Source organism: Macaca thibetana, chromosome 6 (assembly GCF_024542745.1).
Source record: "Macaca thibetana thibetana isolate TM-01 chromosome 6, ASM2454274v1, whole genome shotgun sequence".
NCBI classification, from domain to species: Eukaryota; Metazoa; Chordata; class Mammalia; order Primates; family Cercopithecidae; genus Macaca; species Macaca thibetana.
The window spans coordinates 5,164,205-5,182,956 of NC_065583.1; the positions used below are offsets into that span (position 1 = coordinate 5,164,205).

The 18,752-nt window shown below is 42.7% G+C and overlaps 2 protein-coding genes across 12 annotated transcripts in view; one reads left to right on the plus strand and one right to left on the minus strand.

Moving 5' to 3' along the window:
- The window catches only part of NOP16 (NOP16 nucleolar protein), a 274,193-nt gene that overhangs the window by 152,430 nt on the left and 103,011 nt on the right, over window positions 1–18,752 (plus strand). The gene's annotated exons all lie outside the window — the stretch shown is intronic.
- Window positions 1–18,752, minus strand: part of FAF2 (Fas associated factor family member 2) — a 61,896-nt gene that overhangs the window by 12,002 nt on the left and 31,142 nt on the right. Inside the window, exons 2-8 of the mRNA XM_050793229.1 lie at window positions 18,612–18,680; window positions 10,903–11,037; window positions 8,361–8,437; window positions 5,447–5,585; window positions 3,706–3,791; window positions 3,515–3,606; window positions 1,140–1,317 (exon numbers count right to left, since the gene is read on the minus strand). Of these exons, the coding sequence (XP_050649186.1) occupies window positions 1,140–1,317; window positions 3,515–3,606; window positions 3,706–3,791; window positions 5,447–5,585; window positions 8,361–8,437; window positions 10,903–11,037; window positions 18,612–18,680 (776 nt within the window). The remainder of the gene's footprint in view (window positions 1–1,139; window positions 1,318–3,514; window positions 3,607–3,705; window positions 3,792–5,446; window positions 5,586–8,360; window positions 8,438–10,902; window positions 11,038–18,611; window positions 18,681–18,752) is intronic.

Below are 18,752 nucleotides of genomic sequence, written 5' to 3' on the forward strand. Positions count from 1 at the left end.
ATCCCAGCACTTTGGGAGGCCGAGACGGGCGGATCACAAGGTCAGGAGATCGACACCATCCTGGCTAACCCGGTGAAACCCCGTCTCTACTAAAAAATACAAAAAACTAGCCGGGCGAGGTGGCGGGCGCCTGTAGTCCCAGCTACTCCGGAGGCTGAGGCAGGAGAATGGCGTGAACCCGGGAGGCGGAGCTTGCAGTGAGCTGAAATCCGGCCACTGCACTCCAGCCTGGGTGACAGAGCGAGACTCCGTCTCAAAAAAAAAAAAAAAAAAAAAAAAAAAAAAATAATGAGGGAAAAGGCTGTGATACATTCTTACATGAAGAAAGGTTGTAAAAAAGTATTGTCCCAATTTTACAAATAAATGTGTACATATAGAGAGGTGTGTGTTGTGTGTAAAATTAAAAAAATATATAACAATGTTCAAGTGGTGGCAGGATTATCAGTAATTTTAAATTTCTTCCTTGTGCTTTTTTGTGGTTTTAGGATTTCCTATAATTAATGTACATAACTTATGTAATGGAGAGGAATTATAGCCATTCCACTTTTTTTTTTTTACATCAAAGTTCTTTATATTGTATTCGGCTATTCTAAATACCACAATGTACATTCTTGAGCATAGAGGCCTGTCTTTATTTTGTTTATTCATTCATTTATTTTTTAAAGACAGCGTCCTGCTCTGTCATCCAGGCTGGAGTGCAGAGGCACAATCAGAGATCACTGCCGCCTCCAACTCCTGGCCTCAAGCAATCCTCCCACCGCAGGCTCCCAAGTAGCTGGGACTACAGGCATGTACCACCATGCCTGGCTAATTTTTTCTTATTTTTTGTAGAGATGGGGTCTTACTTTGCTGCCCAGTCTGGGTTCAAGTAATCCTCCTGCCTCAGCCTCCTAATGTGGTAGGATTTCACGTGTTAGCCACTGCACCCAGCCCTTGTCTTTATTTTGAACATCTCTAAGAAAAGATTACCTGATATAGAGTAATTTAGGTCAAACTATGTAAATATTTTGACGATAAATGGGCAAAGCTAAAAGCTAACAGTGGCCTGATGCACAGAAGTCAGTATTGGTAGAGCCCCAGGTCAGCCCTCCAAATTTACAACTGGTTTCTCTCTGTTCCAGAAGGGAACTCCCTTGTACCTTTCTAGGCGTTCTGACACCAGGTAAGTCTGGTTAGCATCCATGATAAATGTCAGTTGGTTAATGAGGTCATCAGGTTGAATGAGGCCTTCTAGCCGTCCCACCACAGTCATCCTTCGATCCTTCAGCATAATCATGGCCAGGAATGGATAGGTGTTCTCTCGTAAAGCCTGTGAGACTGACAAAAAGACCCAACAGATCAAGGGCAGGACTTGACGGTGAAAAAGATCAACCTTAGACTTTTCACAATGAGTGAGAGAGAACTATTTTAATCCTGGTTGAGGAAGACGGGAGGTATCATTTGGTCTCTGCCTTTCCCCACTTCCTAGTTTCTTTCTTTCTTTTCTTTTTTTGAGCCAGGGTCTCACTATGTTGTTCAGGCTGGTCTCCAACTCCTGGGCTCAAGTGACCTGACCACCTCAGCCTCCTGAGTAGCTGGGAGTACAGGCGTGTGCCACCATGCCTAGTTCCTCCCAGTTTTGTAATCTTTTGTTTTTGTTATCAATTTGCATGCCTATCCCTAGGTGCTTGACTAGAATAAGACAGGCTTTCCTGGTGGCGGTGTGGTTGTTGTGATGATGCCAGGGAAGGCTGCAGAGTTCAAGGATAATGTCTACTTGATGGTAGGAAAAGGATCTATAAAGAATCTGGCAGTTTTTCCCTGTACAAGGGCTCAAACCTAAAAGGGCACAAGGCTGCAAGTCTCAGCTTGATGATACTGATGATAATCTCCACCATCGTCTTTTTTCTCTTGCCTAATCCTTTCCTTACCCTTTCTCCCCATGTATCTTTTCTCTACCCGTAAAAAGGTTAGTTTTTCTGTTCCAAAGAAGTTTATTAATAGAAAGTTGAGGCTGGGCTGGTAGCTCACACCTTTAATCCCAGCAGTTTTGGGAGGCCGAGGTGGTTGGGTCATTTGAGGTCAGGGATTCGAGACCAGCCTGGCCAACATGATGAAACCCCATCTCTACAAAAAATACAAAAATTAGTAGGGCATGGTGGTACGTCCCTGTAATTCCAGCTACTTGGGAGGCTAAGGCAGGAGAATCACTTGAACCCGGGAGGTGGAGGCTGCAGTGAACCAAGATCGCACCACTGCACTCCAACCTGGGTGACAGAGTAAGACTTGGTCTCAAAAAAAAACAAAAAAAACAAAAAGAAAATTGGTTTCCAAATGACTAAACTTTTTACCATAACAGAGTTTTATCTATGTTTTCCTTATGGTGTGAAATAAGAGATTTTATAAACTTCTATTAAAAAAAGTCGTTACCTTCCTTCTACTCACAACCTCCCTTCCGCCCCCGTCAAAGCTGTATTAGAATGGCAAAATGCATGCAGGAATTTGGATGTTTAAAAACAAATAGGCTGAAGATTCAGATTCCGGGATGCAGGGACAACATCTGCCGCATCTTTGGTTCTAAAGTCATGGCACAGTATGTGGCATGCTAATATAAACTCAAAGGTTGCTGGATACAAGTAGCCGCAAAAATGACTACATTCTTCCTCACTGGATGCCTTCATATCTTTTACTAAACGCCTAAAAATACTTATCTCTAAAGATCTGAACTTTCCAAATCCATATTAGTACTCAAGGTACTCAAACAACTGACTCACTATGCAAGGGCTCTGTTAAAATTGTTGATGAAAAGAATAAACTCTTCAGTAAAAAGCCCATTAAGATTAAAGGCAAGCTGCTAGCCAAGACTGGATATTTCTATGAATGTGGCAGGCTTTGGCAATGCTGAATGTGAAGAATGGGCTTTAGAATCTGGCAGACCCAATCATATGCTACAACTTGCTAATTATGGCGGGGCACAGTGGCTCACACCTGTAATCCCAGCACTTTGGGAGGCTGAGGTGGGCTGATCACTTGAGTCCAGGAGTCTGAAGCCACATGGTGAAACCCTGTCTCTACTAAAAATACAAAAAAATTAACTAGGTGTTGTGGCGCACACCAGTAGTTCCAGCTACTCAGGAGGCTGAGGCAGGACCATCGCTTGAACCCAGGAGGTGGAGGCTGCAGAGAGCCAAGACTGCGCCACTGCACTCCAGCCTGGGTGACAGAGCAAGACTCCATCTCAAAAAAAAAATTTTTAATTAAATAAAAAACAAAAAAATAAAACTTGCTAATTGTGTGATCTTCAGCCAGTGGCTTAAACTCTCTGAGCCTGTTTCCTAAACCATAAAGTGAGGGTAATATGACCCCCTATCTCTCAGGACTGCTGAGAGGATTAAATGAGACAATATAAAACAGTAACTAGCATCGTATCCTACCACAGAACGAACACTCTTGTAATAAATGGCACGGCATGTCTTTCCAGACTATTCCAAAGATTCTCCAACAACCTGAATGAGGCAGAAGAAACATAACTTACCCCTGTATCCCTCAGGTTTGTTTGTAGAGCATGCCCAGAAGAGCATCCTTGTGTTTATTAGTGAAATAACTTCAGGTGCACAGAGTGTGTTGCTGTGGAAAGGTACGAAAAGGACATGAGAACAACTTGCTGACTACGAACTGTCACCAGAAAGAGTCAGAAAAGAGAAGGAAAATAATCAATCCACTTACCGACAAAACTCATCAGAGTCCTGGTGATCATCTCCATGAAGATAAACCAAAAGAAAGCGAAGCTCCCGTTTGGCATCGTTAAGTGCCTGTGAGAAACAAGATCACTCATTATTACGAAGACTGTGCCTTGAGCTTATATTTAGGCTAAGGGTCCTAATGGATACAGTTATGTATTTAAGAACAAAAGGAAAAAATAAGGAAAAAAGGTGAGCGAGAAATCAGAAAATTCCTGAGCTCCTACCTTCACACCCCTGGCATTGCTCTCCCTATAGAAACTCCATGCTAACAAGCTTTAATGAAAAGGTTTTAGTGTTGTTAGGATTCAAACTGTAACAGACACATGAGAGTAGACAGGCTTACAAATACAGGTTCCCAACAAATCACAGAAAAGTCAGCTGCACCCACAGTCTAAGGAAGATTAAAAACAGGAGAATCTGACCATATGAAAGGGAGGTGAGAATTTTTCTACTTCACAGCTACAACATCCTTGTAAGTAAAAAATAACCATGAAGACAACCCTGATCCTAGGCCATATGGAGTAGGAATGATGGACTGTACGATCCAAAGGCATTCTAAAGAGCACAGGGTGTAAAAGACTTTCAAAGACTTTCATCCAAGACTCCTGTGCGTGCTTCTGCGTGTGCGTGCTCCTGAGTACACTATACGGTACAACTGCTGACATGGCCAAGGGTGGTCTACCCTCAGGATCATAGCAGAGAGGGTACACGGGAGGTGCTCATCTCACTCATCTCTGTATCTTTAGCACTGAGGACACTGCCTGGCATACAGTAGGTGCTCAGTGTTTGTTGAGTGGGGTGGGAACAGCCACCGAGGAGACTATGATAAAAAGCAGATATGGGAAAATCAAAGCAGGAAGCAAGGGTGAGCATTTTTCTCTTTCTCCAGATAGATTCAGGAATTCTGGAGGCTGCATAATAGAACCCCCTTGTGCCTATTCCCACGGCATTCCCATAGTTTTTCCTATTCCCATAGTGTTAATTCTATGTATTTCTCTGGCAAACTAGGGACATACCTAACACCCACAGAACTCTAATTTTTCCTTCCCTGAATGGTCAGGTCTTGAGTCAAAGGTCTACATAGCTGAGGTTGAATGAGATGTGCTACCCTGAGTCTATGGTCTACGTTCTTGTTCAATTCTGTGAGAGATAAAGAAGATTTAGGCTTTGCCTTCAAGGGGCTTACAGTCTGGTAGCAGAGATTAGACATGAACACAAATAATATAGGAAAGAATATAAAATTGCTATCAAGTTTTAAAAGCTATGGAAGAACAAAGGGAAAGATTAGTATTCTAGATTGTGAGACAGGGGAGGACAGGGCACAACAATCAGGGATAGTTATAAGTGGGGAGCGACATGAGCTAGTTGAAGGACTGGTAAGATTCCAATTAGCAAAAATGTGAGGAAGGCATTCCATATAGAGGGACCAGCAAAAGCAAAAGCACAGAGGTAGGCAAGTATGGACTATGTTCAGGGAATGAGCCAGTTGGAACTGAGGGTATGGTAAAGTAAGTTATGCAGAAAAGACCTCAAAAGAAGGGCAGCATTAGATCAAAGAGGGGCCAGCTACAGGGTTTGGTCTTTTTTTATTACCCCCTGTAAGCACTGAAGAGCTAATTAAGGTTTTCAAGTAAAAGAAGGACATGATCAGTACTGGGCTATGCTTTCCTTTGAGGGTAGAATCATCTCAGTAAGTTGGCATCTACATGGTTTGCGGCACTGACCTGGCTGTACGTTCCCTGGTAGAAGACAGGGTGTGCCCTCCCATATTTCTCTTCAAAAGAGTGCATAAATGAAACAATGTCCCCAACGGGGTCAGTGACCCGGCTGCGAGGGTCAGGCCGTATAAAACGAAGAGCAAACCTGGGGAAGAAGGAATAAATATCACATGAATCCAGCTTACTATAGTGCATATGGAGTGGGCCAATTTGTACAGATTCCTGTAACAGAGCCAGAGGCATCGCAACAAAGGGAGGTGAATGGTCTGTGAGTGGACCATCAAATCCGAGAGTAGAGTCTGGTTCAAAAGCCATAAAGCAGCAAGTGTTATTCTACTGCTTGTTCAGGAAGAATGCAAACTACTGGGATTATAAATTCCAACACTGGCCTACATAAATTCTGAGTATTTTTTGTGGAACAATTTAGGGCTAGAAGGATTTGGAAGGGAAGACACAGTATCCAAAAAGATCACGTGTCAGGCTATGCATCCAGACTCTCTAGAATGGCACCATCTAAATACTGTAGCCACTAGTCGAATGTGGCTATTCTGAATTTAAATCTATTACATACAATTAAAATTCAGTTCCTTAGTAATGCTAGCCACATTTCAAGTGCTCAACAGCCACATGTTTAATGGTTTTCATATTGAACAGCAGAGATACAGAACACTTCTATCATCACAGAGAGTTCTACTGGACAGTGCTTTAGAACAGAGGTCACTTTCTGGTTGTCCTACTTGCTCCTCCTTCTCCTTTGTTTTCCTGGGATTTTGAATATTGAGTTCACAACCCCAAACTATTCAAATTACGGATAGGAACTTCAAATCTAAAGTTGCGGTTATGATTTACTTGCTCTTCAAAGGGGCAAGTACATTTTGCTTGATGATTTATTGTTGATGGTATCCACGGAGGAAGTTATAAAACTGCTCCACAGTACCCTGGCAGATGTGGAGTACTGGCAGCTCTTGTAAAGTGAAGAATACATACCTAATGGTATCACACATCTGTTTCCAAAGGGCCTACCCTATTTGCATAGTACCATTTATTTATCCTTTGGGTTTCCAGAGAAGGCAATGGGACAGAGGCTAATGTGTTACCTAACATTAAACAAGCCGGTTGGATGATACAGCTGCATTAAAATTAGTAATACATGCCATGCATATTTTCCCTGGGAAAGCAAACAATATTCATTTACTTGGAAAATTTTCAGCACAGACAAGGTGACTAAACTATAATACTTTCCTTAACAAAAAGTGAACAAATTCATTATCCCAACAAATTCCCCGTGTATACAATTCTACTTGGAATTTCTCCCGAGTAATCAAACCAAATTCATCAACACAAACATTCCAGAGCGAATTAAAAGCACAAAATGTAGTAAGTTGTATATGTGGGGGAATGGTTAGAAATTCTTTAGTAGACTGATGTTTTAACTACTTTCTTTGAAATTAAGCATTTTAGAATTATCTCTTAAAGGCTTTATTTTTTTTTCCTCATTATACAATATTCCTACAATCTACACAATGTAGGACAATCAGCTTTTTTTATTTTTTAGAAAAAAACAGAGATGTCAACTTAGTTTTCATTATGATTTTAAAGGTTTTTACCTGTTCATTCTTAAATAAAACGGGGATGGAAAGAGTACTAAGCAATTAATTGATGACCATGAAGAACGTTGCTAAAGCAAGAAAGTCATTAAGCCGATAGCCTCATAAAACACCAAGGGGCCAATATAAAAGGTACTATCTGACCCTTGTACTTATGCAGCTGCTGGACCCACACCTTCAGACTCTGTGCCCTACAGCAGGGTAAAGGCTGTCCCATATTTGAAGGGAGGTACAGGTTCCCCGTATACACAAGGCCCAGACTACATACCCCAGCTCCATCTGCTCGCCTGGATGCCCATGAACATTTTAGTTCCCCATATCTGGCTCTGGGCCAGATAACCCAAGCGTGACGTGCTAGGAAGTTATGCCCCACTCATTTTCTGGCCCTGGACCCTCTGTAGCTTCCAATGATGAGCTCTTTTAATGGTACATGAAGGAAGCTAGAAGAAAGGTGAAGGTATGAAGCAAGTGGGTATATACATAAAAGGGTCCAGTGTTTGCAACCTAGGGGTTGCTGGAGCAAAGTGAAAAGGTACAGAAGGTACTAGGCGTGGTGGCTCACTTGAGGCCAGGAGCTCAAGATCAGCCTGGCCAACAAAATGAGACTCCATCTCTACTGTCTCTAGTAAAAATACAAAAATTAGCCGGGCGTGGTGGCACATGCCTGTAATCCCAGCTACTTGGGAGGCTGAGGTATGAGAATCGCCTGAACCCAGGAGGTGAAGGTTGCAGTAAGTCGAGATGGTGGCACTGCACTTCAGCCTGGGCGACGGCAACAGAGCAAGACTCTGTTTCAAAAAAAGAGAAAAAAAAAAGAAAGAAAGAAAAGGTATAACGGGAGTGTCTAGAGAGGTCCAACTATTGTGGGAGGAATCAAGGGCAAACTGGGTAATCTCAGAGCAAGAGAATTTGTTGGGATTGTGAGTAGTCAGGTGGAGTAGTAGTTTAGGAAAAAAGTTCTAAGGAGTCTGAAGCTAGGAGATGACAGTGGTTAGAAAGGAAAGGGTGTGGACATCAACTACGAAGTGTAGAGGTGACAAATATGGTTGGGGGAGGGGGAGACAATATAGCCAGACTGGTTTTTGCAAACAATAGGTAAGACTGATGTAAAAACAATTTCATTTCACAATGCCTGCCAATGCTTGAACAATTTAAAATACTTTTATACTGTATTAAAAGACAGTTCGGGAAGAGTATTCAATCTCATGACAAATTGGCAAGTCAACATTGATAGAGCATAAAACTTATTTTGGCCTAAATTTGAGCTCTGAAGTCTTACTATTCTACTAACACATAAATCCAAAGGTACATACCTAAATATATCAAGTATCGTGTAATAGGTAAACCGGAATGGAAGCATTATCAAGTAATAACCCCATCCAAGCAGCCCCTGAAAGTCCAAAAACAAAGTTAGACACAATTCTCTCAATCTCTAATATTTTATCAAATGGCTAGGTCAGATTTTCTGACTCTTTTTTGTCCTTCCATGTGATTTGTTCCTCTAAAATACAGTTCCTTCTTCCTGGCCACCTCATCCTTCCTAAGTGCCACCATCCTTGGTCTTATTTCATCTTACTATCATTTTCTTTTTTGCATAATTTTTGTATTAAATCTGCTTTAAGGTCCAGAGCTGTGTCTCCTGCCTATAATCCCAGCACTTTGGGAGGCTGAGGGGGGCGGATCACCTGAGGTCAGGAGTTTGAGATCAGCCTGACCAACATGATGAAACTCCATCTCTACTAAAAATACAAAAATTAGCCAGGCATGGTGGCATGCACCTGTAGTCCCAGCTACTTGGGGAGGCTGAGGCAGGAGAATCGCTTGAACCCAGGATGTGGAGGTTGCAATGATCTGAGATCGCGCCACTGAACTCCAGCCTGGGGGCAGAGCAAGACTCTGTCTCAAAAACAAACAAACAAACAAACAAAAACCAAAACTGCTTTAATACTTATTTTTGACAGCTACTTATATACTTGTCAAATTCAGTTGCAAGTTAATGTCCCCCAAATGATACATACTCATTCTTTCCTTTTTAGATTTATACATCAAAATATGGTATACAGAAATAGGCCAGGCTCGGTGGCTCACGCCTGTAATCCCAACACTTTGGGAGGCTGAGGCAGATGGATCACCTGAGGTCAAGAGTTCGAGACCAGCCTGGTCAACATGGTGAAACCCTGTCTCTACTAAAAATACAAAAATTAGCTGGGTATAGTGGCTCGCACCTGTAATCCCAGCACTTTGGGAGGCCAAGGCAGGCAGATCACTTGAAGTCAGGAGTTTAGGACCAGCCTGGCCAACATGGTGAAACCCCATCTCTACTAAAAATACAAAAATTAGACAGGCGTGGTGGTGGGCGCCTGTAATCCCAGCTACTCGGGAGGCTAAGGCAGGAGAATCGCTTGAACCTGGGAGGCAGAGGTTGCAGTGAGCTGAGATCACGCCACTGCACTCCAGCCTGGGCAACAGAAGGAGATTCTGTCCCAAAACAAAACACACAAACATAAAAATCTAAAATAATGTATATAGAAATAGGAAGAAAGATAATCACTATTACTAACCTTGGACATTGGTATATAAATGTTAAATAATTATATTAACCACAATGACAAATCCCCATATAGCTGCTTATCTTAGTAATAATGCTAATTATTATTGCTGTTATTAATTATTAAAACTAGCATACATCCAGGGCTCTATATATAAAGCATTTCACAGATGTCACATTGTGTTAACCTGAGACACTTTCTGTGTCTGCGGACAGGAAGCTCTGGAGCCCCACCGCTGACATGGGAATCTGCTACTGTACTTCAGAAAACCACAAAGCACTACTTAGAAACATGTTTTAAAACATCAAGTAGGCCAAGTGCAGTGGCTCAAGCCTGTAATTTCAGCACTTTGGGAGGCTGAGGTGGGCAGATAACTTGAGCTCAGGAGTTCAAGACCAGCCTAGGCAACATAGCAAGACCCCCATCTCTACAAAAAATACAAAAATTAACCAGGATGGTGGCGCACACCTGTAGTCCCAGTTACTTAGGAGGCTGAGGTGGAGGACTGCTTGAGCCCAGGAGGTCTAGCCTGCAGTGAGCCAAGATTGTGCCACTGCACTCCAGGCTGGGTGACAGAGTGAAACACTGTCTCAAACAGAACAAAACAAAACAAAAATCAAGTACTCCACAAAAAGGCTTGATGATGGAGAAAATTCTAACTGTTGCAATGTTAAAGGGAATGTTTTCTTAGGATTCTAAATGCAAGTATAAAAGTATAAGAAGTGAGTATAACCCCAAGGATAAGAAAAAGAAAGTCCAAGAAGTTCTTCAGAGTTCATTATCAGGTACACATCTGACTTCCTTCACTAGACTGTGAAAAATTGAATTTGAAATGGGAAGATTGGCTCTTTATTCATGTCTGGATCCCCAGTAGCAAAATACCAGGCTATTGGAGTGCTCTTAAATATCTGTCAAATTTAAGTGAACCACCTCCTTGCTACTAGCCCTTCAAGGCTAATTTCAAAGACGTGGCCAAAGCTCCTACAAAGATTCCATGTACTTCCTCAAAAGTAGTTTAAGATTAAGTAAACTGAAGCAACAAAGAACTTGAGTAAACAAATTGTAACTTAAGAGATAGAAAACACTCTCCAAATAACTGGCAAAGAATAGAAAACAAAAAACTTAGCAGTTTCTATAACAATTCCTTGAGGAATCAAGGCAAAATTATATACCCAAGGGGCCAAGTCTAACTAACAGGTTTACATTCTAAATATTTATTTTGCTCCTGTCACAGGGAGATCAATATAACCAAGTGAATATACTTAAAAATAAAAATGGGGGAAATTCCAGCTATGAAATAACTTGCCCTTGGTTGAGGTCTTGAGACAACATAGCTGTAGATCCTGTGGTCAGCTGTATTAACCTGCAGGGGTCGTGATGGAGGCGGGTTGAAAACACTAGGTACACCCTCTTGTTCATTCAATCTGTCCTGTACAGCAGCCTGAGAAGGAAAACAGAGTAGCAAGAGTTTCAGTGATGCTCAAATCAACCCAGAAAAAGAGGTGAGGCAACTATTGCGTGGTATTCCAAAATAGGATGGCCAGTAATACACCAAAAGGTCACTTGAGGAGTGTACCTTCACGGACCTTTTAACCGGCTATACTGGGAGGCAATGTGGAGAGATGGCTCCAGAATGCATACACAGTAGAGGAGACGAGGAAACTTGTCTGGAAGCTACATTTATGCAGCAAGCACACTGCCTTTATTCAGATGGTATGTATTATTTAGGGTTGCTGGGATATAAAGTGCTTCACTGTACAATCCCAGGAAAAGCCATCCTCAGAGAATACAATGTGGGCGGTAACCCTGGAGTTATACAGTGAAGCAGTCCTGATGAGTGGCATCTGATGAAGGGGTTTGCAGCAGAGAAGCTTCGGTCTGATCCTAGCTCCATCTCTCAGAAAAGGTGCTCAATGTATGAGCCTTAGGTCAGGTGCGGTGGCTCAAACCTGTAATCCTAACACTTTGGGAGGCTGAGGTGAGAGGATTGCTTGAGCCCAGAGACCACAAATTCGAGACCAGCCGGGGCAATGAAGCGAGACCCTGTCTCTAAAAATAAAAAATAAAGAAGAAAAAAACATGAGCCTCAGTTTCCTTATATGCAAAATAAAGGAACAATATTTCTCAGAGTTAATCTAAAAATGTAATGAGTTGGCCGTACATAAAGATCCTAATACAACTCCTGCCAGACTACTGATATGCAGTTTAAAACACTCATTCCCTCCTGAACTCTGTCCTTAAAATAGATATTTATCTCAATGTAGTAAAAAAAAGTTGGCCTTACCCAAAGAGATATCTGGCCTTTGCCTTTTGGGAGGTAATCTATGTCAGACCTGATAAGCATGTCTTTGTTACCAGATTTTAGGTTGCAGCTGCAACACCCAGTAGTCTTAGGGTGAAAGGTGGCCATGCCAGAAAGACCAACCATGTGGTTTAGGGTGGGGAACTTTGGACAACTTGGTATCAGTTGACTTGAAGATTGAGTTCAACCATGTGGGCAGCCAAGCAAGTCAATCATGCCTATGTAATGATGCCCTAATAAATACTCTGGAAGCACTGAAGCTTCCCTGGTTGGCAATACAGTAGTCCCTCCTTATCCACAGGGATATATTACAAGACCTCTAGTAGATTCCTGAAATCATGTATAGTACCAAACTTGAATGCTGTCAATCGGAAGCTGTTTCTCTTCATTCCTTCCACTCAGAAAATGCCTTTTCCATCTTAACTAAGCACTTATCATGCACTGTGGCTGCAATTTTTGCAGAAGTGTGACAACAAAACTAGCATGAATTTCTTTTTCTTTCTTCACAATTTCACAAACACAAGCTAGATCTTAGCAACCTCAGCATACAATTTTTTTTTAATTTCCTTATTAAGTCAGGAACTTTAACCCTTTTTTTTTCTTGAGACGGAGTCTTACTCTGTTGCGCTGGCTGGAGTGCAGTGACACGATCTCAGCTCACTCCCCACCCCGGGTTCAAGCGATTCTGCTGCCTCTCAGACTCCCGAGTAGCTGGGATTACAGGCTCCTGCCACCATGCCCGGCTAATTTTTGTATTTTTAGTAGAGACGGGATTTCACCATCTTGGCCAGGCTGGTCTTGAACGCCTCACCTCATGATCTACCCACCTTGGCTTCCCAAAATGCTGGGATTACAGGCATGAGCCACCACACCTGGCCAGGAACTTTAACCTTTTCACTTAAAAGACACATTTCCTGGCTTCTCTCTGGCATATCTGAGTTGCCAGTATCACTACTCTTGTGCTTTGGGGCCAATATTAAGTAAAATAGGGGGACCTGAACAAAAGCACTGTAATGGCACAACAGTTGATCTGATAACAGCTACTAATTGACTAACACGTGGGTCTGTATACAGCGTGGAGACACTGAACAAAGGGATAATTAACGTTCTGGGTAAGGTAGAGTGAGACAGAGTGAGATTTCATCATGCTTCTCAGAACAGCATGCATTTTAAAACTTATGAATTGTTTATTTCTGGAATCTTACACCTAAAATTTTCAAACCACAGTTGTTTACGAGTAACTGAAACCACAGAATGTGAAACTGTGGGTAGGAGGGGGCTACTATACTTCATGCATATTGTCATACATCTATGCCAAGAAGGTAATGTCTCCTGACTCTGCAGGAGCGTAGTATGCAAGCTTCATGTCCAAAATCCTTTTAGTATGCAAGCTTCATGTCCAAAATCCTTTTAGACTCTGCCCCCTTTTTCTCTTTTTTTTTGAGACGGAGTCTAGCTCTGTCACCAGGCTGGAGTGCAGTGGTGCAATCTCAGCTCACTGTAACTTCCGCCTCCCAGGTTCAAGCAATTCTCCCACCTCATCCTCCCGAGTAACTGGGATTACAGGCAGGTACTGCCACGCCCAGCTACTTTTTGTATTTTTAGTAGAGATGGGGTTTCACCATGCTGGCCAGGATGGTCTTAAACTCCCCACCTCGTGATCCACCCACCTCGGCCTCCCAAAGTGCTAGGATTTCAGGCATGAGCCATGACACCTGGCTAATTCTGCCCTATTTGTCTCTTCCGTCAGCTGCTTTTAACGTATATGTTCCCTATAATAAACTATAACTATGACTGTAACAGCTTTCAGTGAGTTCTAGTGAATTAGCAAATCTGAAGATGGTTTTGCGACCATCTGAAACTGCAGGTGGTTTCAGAAGTGAAAGTGGTCTTTCGGAGGGCAGTGTGCCCTCTAAACTCAATTACTCGCTTCAAACTTGAAATTTGGCTAATATCAAGTAGGCCCCTAGTTTTATAATTCATTGAGGAAAGAATAATCTTTCAACAAATGATGCTGAGATAATTGGATATCCACATGCAAAAGAAACTGGATTAACCCCTAGATCACACTATACATAAAAAGTAACTACAAATACATCAAATACATCAAAAACCTAAATATAAGAGCTGAAATTATAAAACTCTTAAAACAAGGGTATAAATCTTCACAACCTCAGATTAAGCAAAAGTATCTTAGATATGACAACAAAAGCACAAGCGACAAAAGAAAAAAGTAGATAAATTGGACTTCATCAAAAAGAAAAACTTTTCTGCATCAAATTACACTATCATGAATGGGGCAAGATGGCATGCACCTGTAGTCCCAGCTATCAGGGAGGGTAAGGGAGGAGGGCTTCTTGAGCCCAGGAGTTCAAGGTTACAGTGAGCTATGGTCATGCCACTGCACTCTAGCCTGGGCAACAAACCAAGACTCCATCTCTCAAAAAAACCAAAATACAAAAACCACAAACCACTATCAAGAGAGTAAAAAGATAACTCACAGAATGGGAGAAAACATTTGCAAATCAAATATCAGATAAGCGCCAGGCATGGTGGCTCATGTCTGTAATCACAGCACTTTGGAAAGACAAGGTGGGAGAATCACTGGAGCCCAGGAGTTTAAGACAAGCCTGGTCAATACAGCGAGACCCCATCTGTACAAAAAATAAAAAAATAAAGTATTAGTTGGGCGTGGTGGTGTGTGCTTGTAGTCCTAGCTACTCAGGAGGCTGAAGTGAAAGGATCACTTGAGTCCGGCAGGTCAAGGCTGCAGTTAGCCATAACAGTACCACTGTACTCCAGCCTGGGCAACAGAGAGAAATCCTGTCTCAAAAAACACAAACTGGCCAGACATGCTGGCTTACACCTGTAATTCCAGCAATTTGGGAGGCAGAGGCGGGTGAATCACTTGAGGCCAGGAGTTCAAGATCAGCCTGGCCAACATGGAGAAACCTCGCCTCTAGTAAAAATACAAAAATTAGCCGGGCATGGGGCACTTGTAGTCCCAGCCACTCAGGAGGCTGAGGAAGGAAAACTGTTTGAACCTGGGAGGTGGAGGCTGCAGTGAGTCGTGATCATGCCACTGCACTCTAGCCTGTGCCACAGAGTGAAACTTCATCTCAAAAAAAAAAACAAAAACAGGCCGGGCGCGGTGGCTCAAGCCTGTAATCCCAGCACTTTGGGAGGCCGAGGCGGGTGGATCACGAGGTCAGGAGATCGAGACCATCCTGGCTAACATGGTGAAACCCCGTCTCTACTAAAAATACAAAAAACTAGCCGGGCGTGGTGGCGGGCGCCTGTAGTCCCAGCTACTCGGAGGCTGAGGCAGGAGAATGGCGTGAACCTGGGAGGCGGAGCTTGCAGTGAGCCGAAATCGCACCACTGCACTCCAGCCTGGGTGACACAGCGCGAGACTCCGTCTCAAACAAAAACAAAAACAAAAACAAAAACTTTCACAGCTCAATATGAAAAAGATAATCAAATTTAAAAACTGGCAAAGGACCTGAATAGACATTTTTGCAAAGAAGATACACAAATGTTCAACAAGAATATGAAAAAATATTCAACATAATTTTAGCCACTAGGGAAATGCAAATCAAAACCACATAGAGAGAGTACTTCACACTCACTAGGGTGAGTATGATCTAAAAGACAAATATTAACAAGTGTTGGTGAGGGTGTGGAGAAATTGAGACCTTCATACAATGCTGTTGGGAATTTAAAATGGTATAATCACTTTGAAAACAGTCTGGGAGCTCTTCAAAAGGTTAAACATAGTGTTACCATATGACTCAGAGAAGTCCATTCCTAGGTATAGACCCAAGAGAAATGAAAACACATATTCATAGGGCTGGGCGCGGTGGCTCAAGCCTGTAATCCCAGCACTTTGGGAGGCTGAGACGGGCGGATCACGAGTTCAGGAGATTGAGACCATCCTGGCTAACACGGTGAAACCCCGTCTCTACTAAAATACAAAAAAAACTAGCCGGGCGAGGTGGCGGGCGCCTGTACTCCCAGCTACTCGGGAGGCTGAGGCAGGAGAATGGCGTGAACCCGGGAGGTGGGGCTTGCAGTGAGCTGAGATCCGGCCACTGCACTCCAGCCTGGGCAACAGAGCCAGACTCCGTCTCAAAAAAAAAAAAAAAAAGAAAACACATATTCACACAAAAACTTGAACACTAGGGCCCAGTGTGGTAGTGTGGGCCTGTAGTTCCATCTACTTGAAGCTGAGGTTAGAGGAATGCTCGAGCCCAGGAGTTCAACTGCAGTGAGCTATGATCAAACCTGCACTCCAGCTTGGGTGACAGAATAAGACCTTGTCTCTCTTTCTCTCTTTTTTTTTTCCTTTTGAGACGGAGTCTCGCCCTGTCGCTCAGGCTGGAGTGCAGTGGTGCGATCTCGGCTCACCGCAAGCTCTGCCTCCCAGGTTCACGCCATTCTCCTGCCTCAGCCTCCTGAGTAGCTGGGACTACAGGCACCCGCCACCACGCCCGGCTAATTTTTTGTATTTTTAGTAGAGACAAGGTTTCACCATGTTAGCCAGGATGGTCGCGATCTCCTGACCTCATGATCTGCCCGCCTCAGCCTCCCAAAGTGTTGGGATTATAGGTGTGAACCACCACGCCCGGCCCAAACCTGTCTCTTAAAAATAAAAAAACAAGGCCAGGTGCGGTGGCTCATGCCTGTAATCCCAGCACTTTGGGAGGCCAAGGTGAGTGGATCGAAAGGTCAGGAGATCAAGACTAGCCTGGCCAGCATGGTGAAACCTCATCTCTACTGAAAATACAAAAAATTAGCCGGGCGTGGTGGCGCACGCCTGTAATCCCAGCTACTCGGGAGACTGAGGCAGGAGAGTCGCTTGAACCCAGGAGGCAGAGGTTGCAATGAGCCAAGATCACACCATTGCACTCCAGCCTGGGCAACAAGAACGAAACTCCATCTCAAAAAAAATAAAAAGAAATAAAGACAAAAAAACAAAAAGCAAAACTCTCCAGATCCTCTGTTCCATTTCCTATGCTCATCTCATTTGCATTCATTTATTTTTTTTAAATTATACTTTAAGTTCTGGGATACATGTGCAGAATGTGCAGGTTTGTTACATAGGTATACACATGCCATGGTGGTTTGCTGCACCCATCAACCCGTCATCTACATTAGGTATTTCTCCTAATGCTATCCCTCCCCCAGACCCCCAGACCCCTAGTCCCCCACCCCCCGAGAGGCCCTGTGTGTGATGTTCCCCTCCCATCATTTATTACAAACTGAAATTCTCTAGAATTAAGTTCCATAAGAGTAGGGACTTGGCTGGATGTGGTGGCTCACAACTGTAATCCCAGTACTTTGGGAAGCTGAGGCAGGAGGATTGCTTGAGCCCAGGAATTCAAGACCAGCTTGGGCAACATAGCAAGACCCCGTCTCCAAAAAAACATTAAAAATTAGCTGGGCATGGTGTTACATGTTTGTAGTCCCAGCTATTTGGGAGGCTGGGGCAGGAAAATCGCTTGAGCCCAGAAGTCAAAGGCTGTAGTGAGGTACGCTTGTGCCAATGCATTCCAGTCCAGGTGACAGAGCAAGACCCCGTCTTAAAAAAATTAAAAAAGAGTAAGGACTTACTTTTGTTCACTAATATAATGTCAGAGCCTGAGTTTAATTGCTCAAAAAAGTGTTGAATAATGAAATCATATTAGGAATACATTTTTAGGAATCCAGCATCCTATTTAAATAGCAGATAATAATTAAAACAGTAATTTGAGATCAAAAAGGTGTTTGACAAAATTCAGCATCCACTCAGTATAAACTATTAATATACTAAGAATGGAAGGGAAACATCAACAGATATTTATTTCCATGTTATATGCTAGGAATACAGTAGTTAAAACAAAACAAAAAAATCTTTGTTCTTAGGGAGCTTACATCCTTGGGGATCTATCTCAAAGTAACAACTAACATCACACTTGCTAATAAAAAATCAGAGGCATGGTCAGGCGCGGTGGCACACGCGGGTAATCCCAGCACTTTGGAAGGCTGAGCAGGGCAGATCATCTGAGGTCAGCAGTTCAAGACCAGCATGGCCAACATGGTGAAACCCCATCTCTACTAAAAATACAAATTAGCCAGGTGCAGTGGTGTGCGCCTGTAGTCCCAGCTACTCAGGAGGCTGAGGTAGGAGAATCGCTTGAACTTGGGAGGCAGAGGTTGCAGTGAGCAGAGAGCATGCCACTGCACTCTAGCCTGGGTGACAGAGCGAGACTCCGTCTCAAAAAAAAAAAAAAAAAAAAAAAAATTCAGAGGCATTATAGTGAGGACAAAACACTATTACCATTATCAACTGACAGTGTTTTAATTCTAGCTAATTCAATGGTCAAGGAGAAGAGTTGCAGAGAACACGACTACTCAGACAATCTCAAAGAATGTAAGAAGAAGGTTCACATCAAAACATCTGGTTAAAAACTAAATATACAAAAACCAGTTGTTTTCCCAACAAGATACTAACAAACAGTAGGGGGTAGGGCACTATACCGAGGGATTTAGTCACAAATTTTTCTATGATTTTATAAACTTTCTCACATTCTTTACCTTCCCACACTTTTATTTTTGAGTCATAATTCTGAAAAAAATCTACTGAAAAGATTCCTGCTATGGAAAAACATACGGTTTTGATTCTTAATCAGACCAGAGAAAAAGAAATAAGCTCAGAATGCATCCTATTATACCTCTATGTTCCAGTTATGCTGTTCCAAGGTATGGCGACACTGATCCATAGATTCTATGCCAGTCAGATCCTGAAAAGAAGGATAAAAACAAAAAGTTACTTAGAGAAAAACCAACAGTATACATATGAGTATTTTTACACC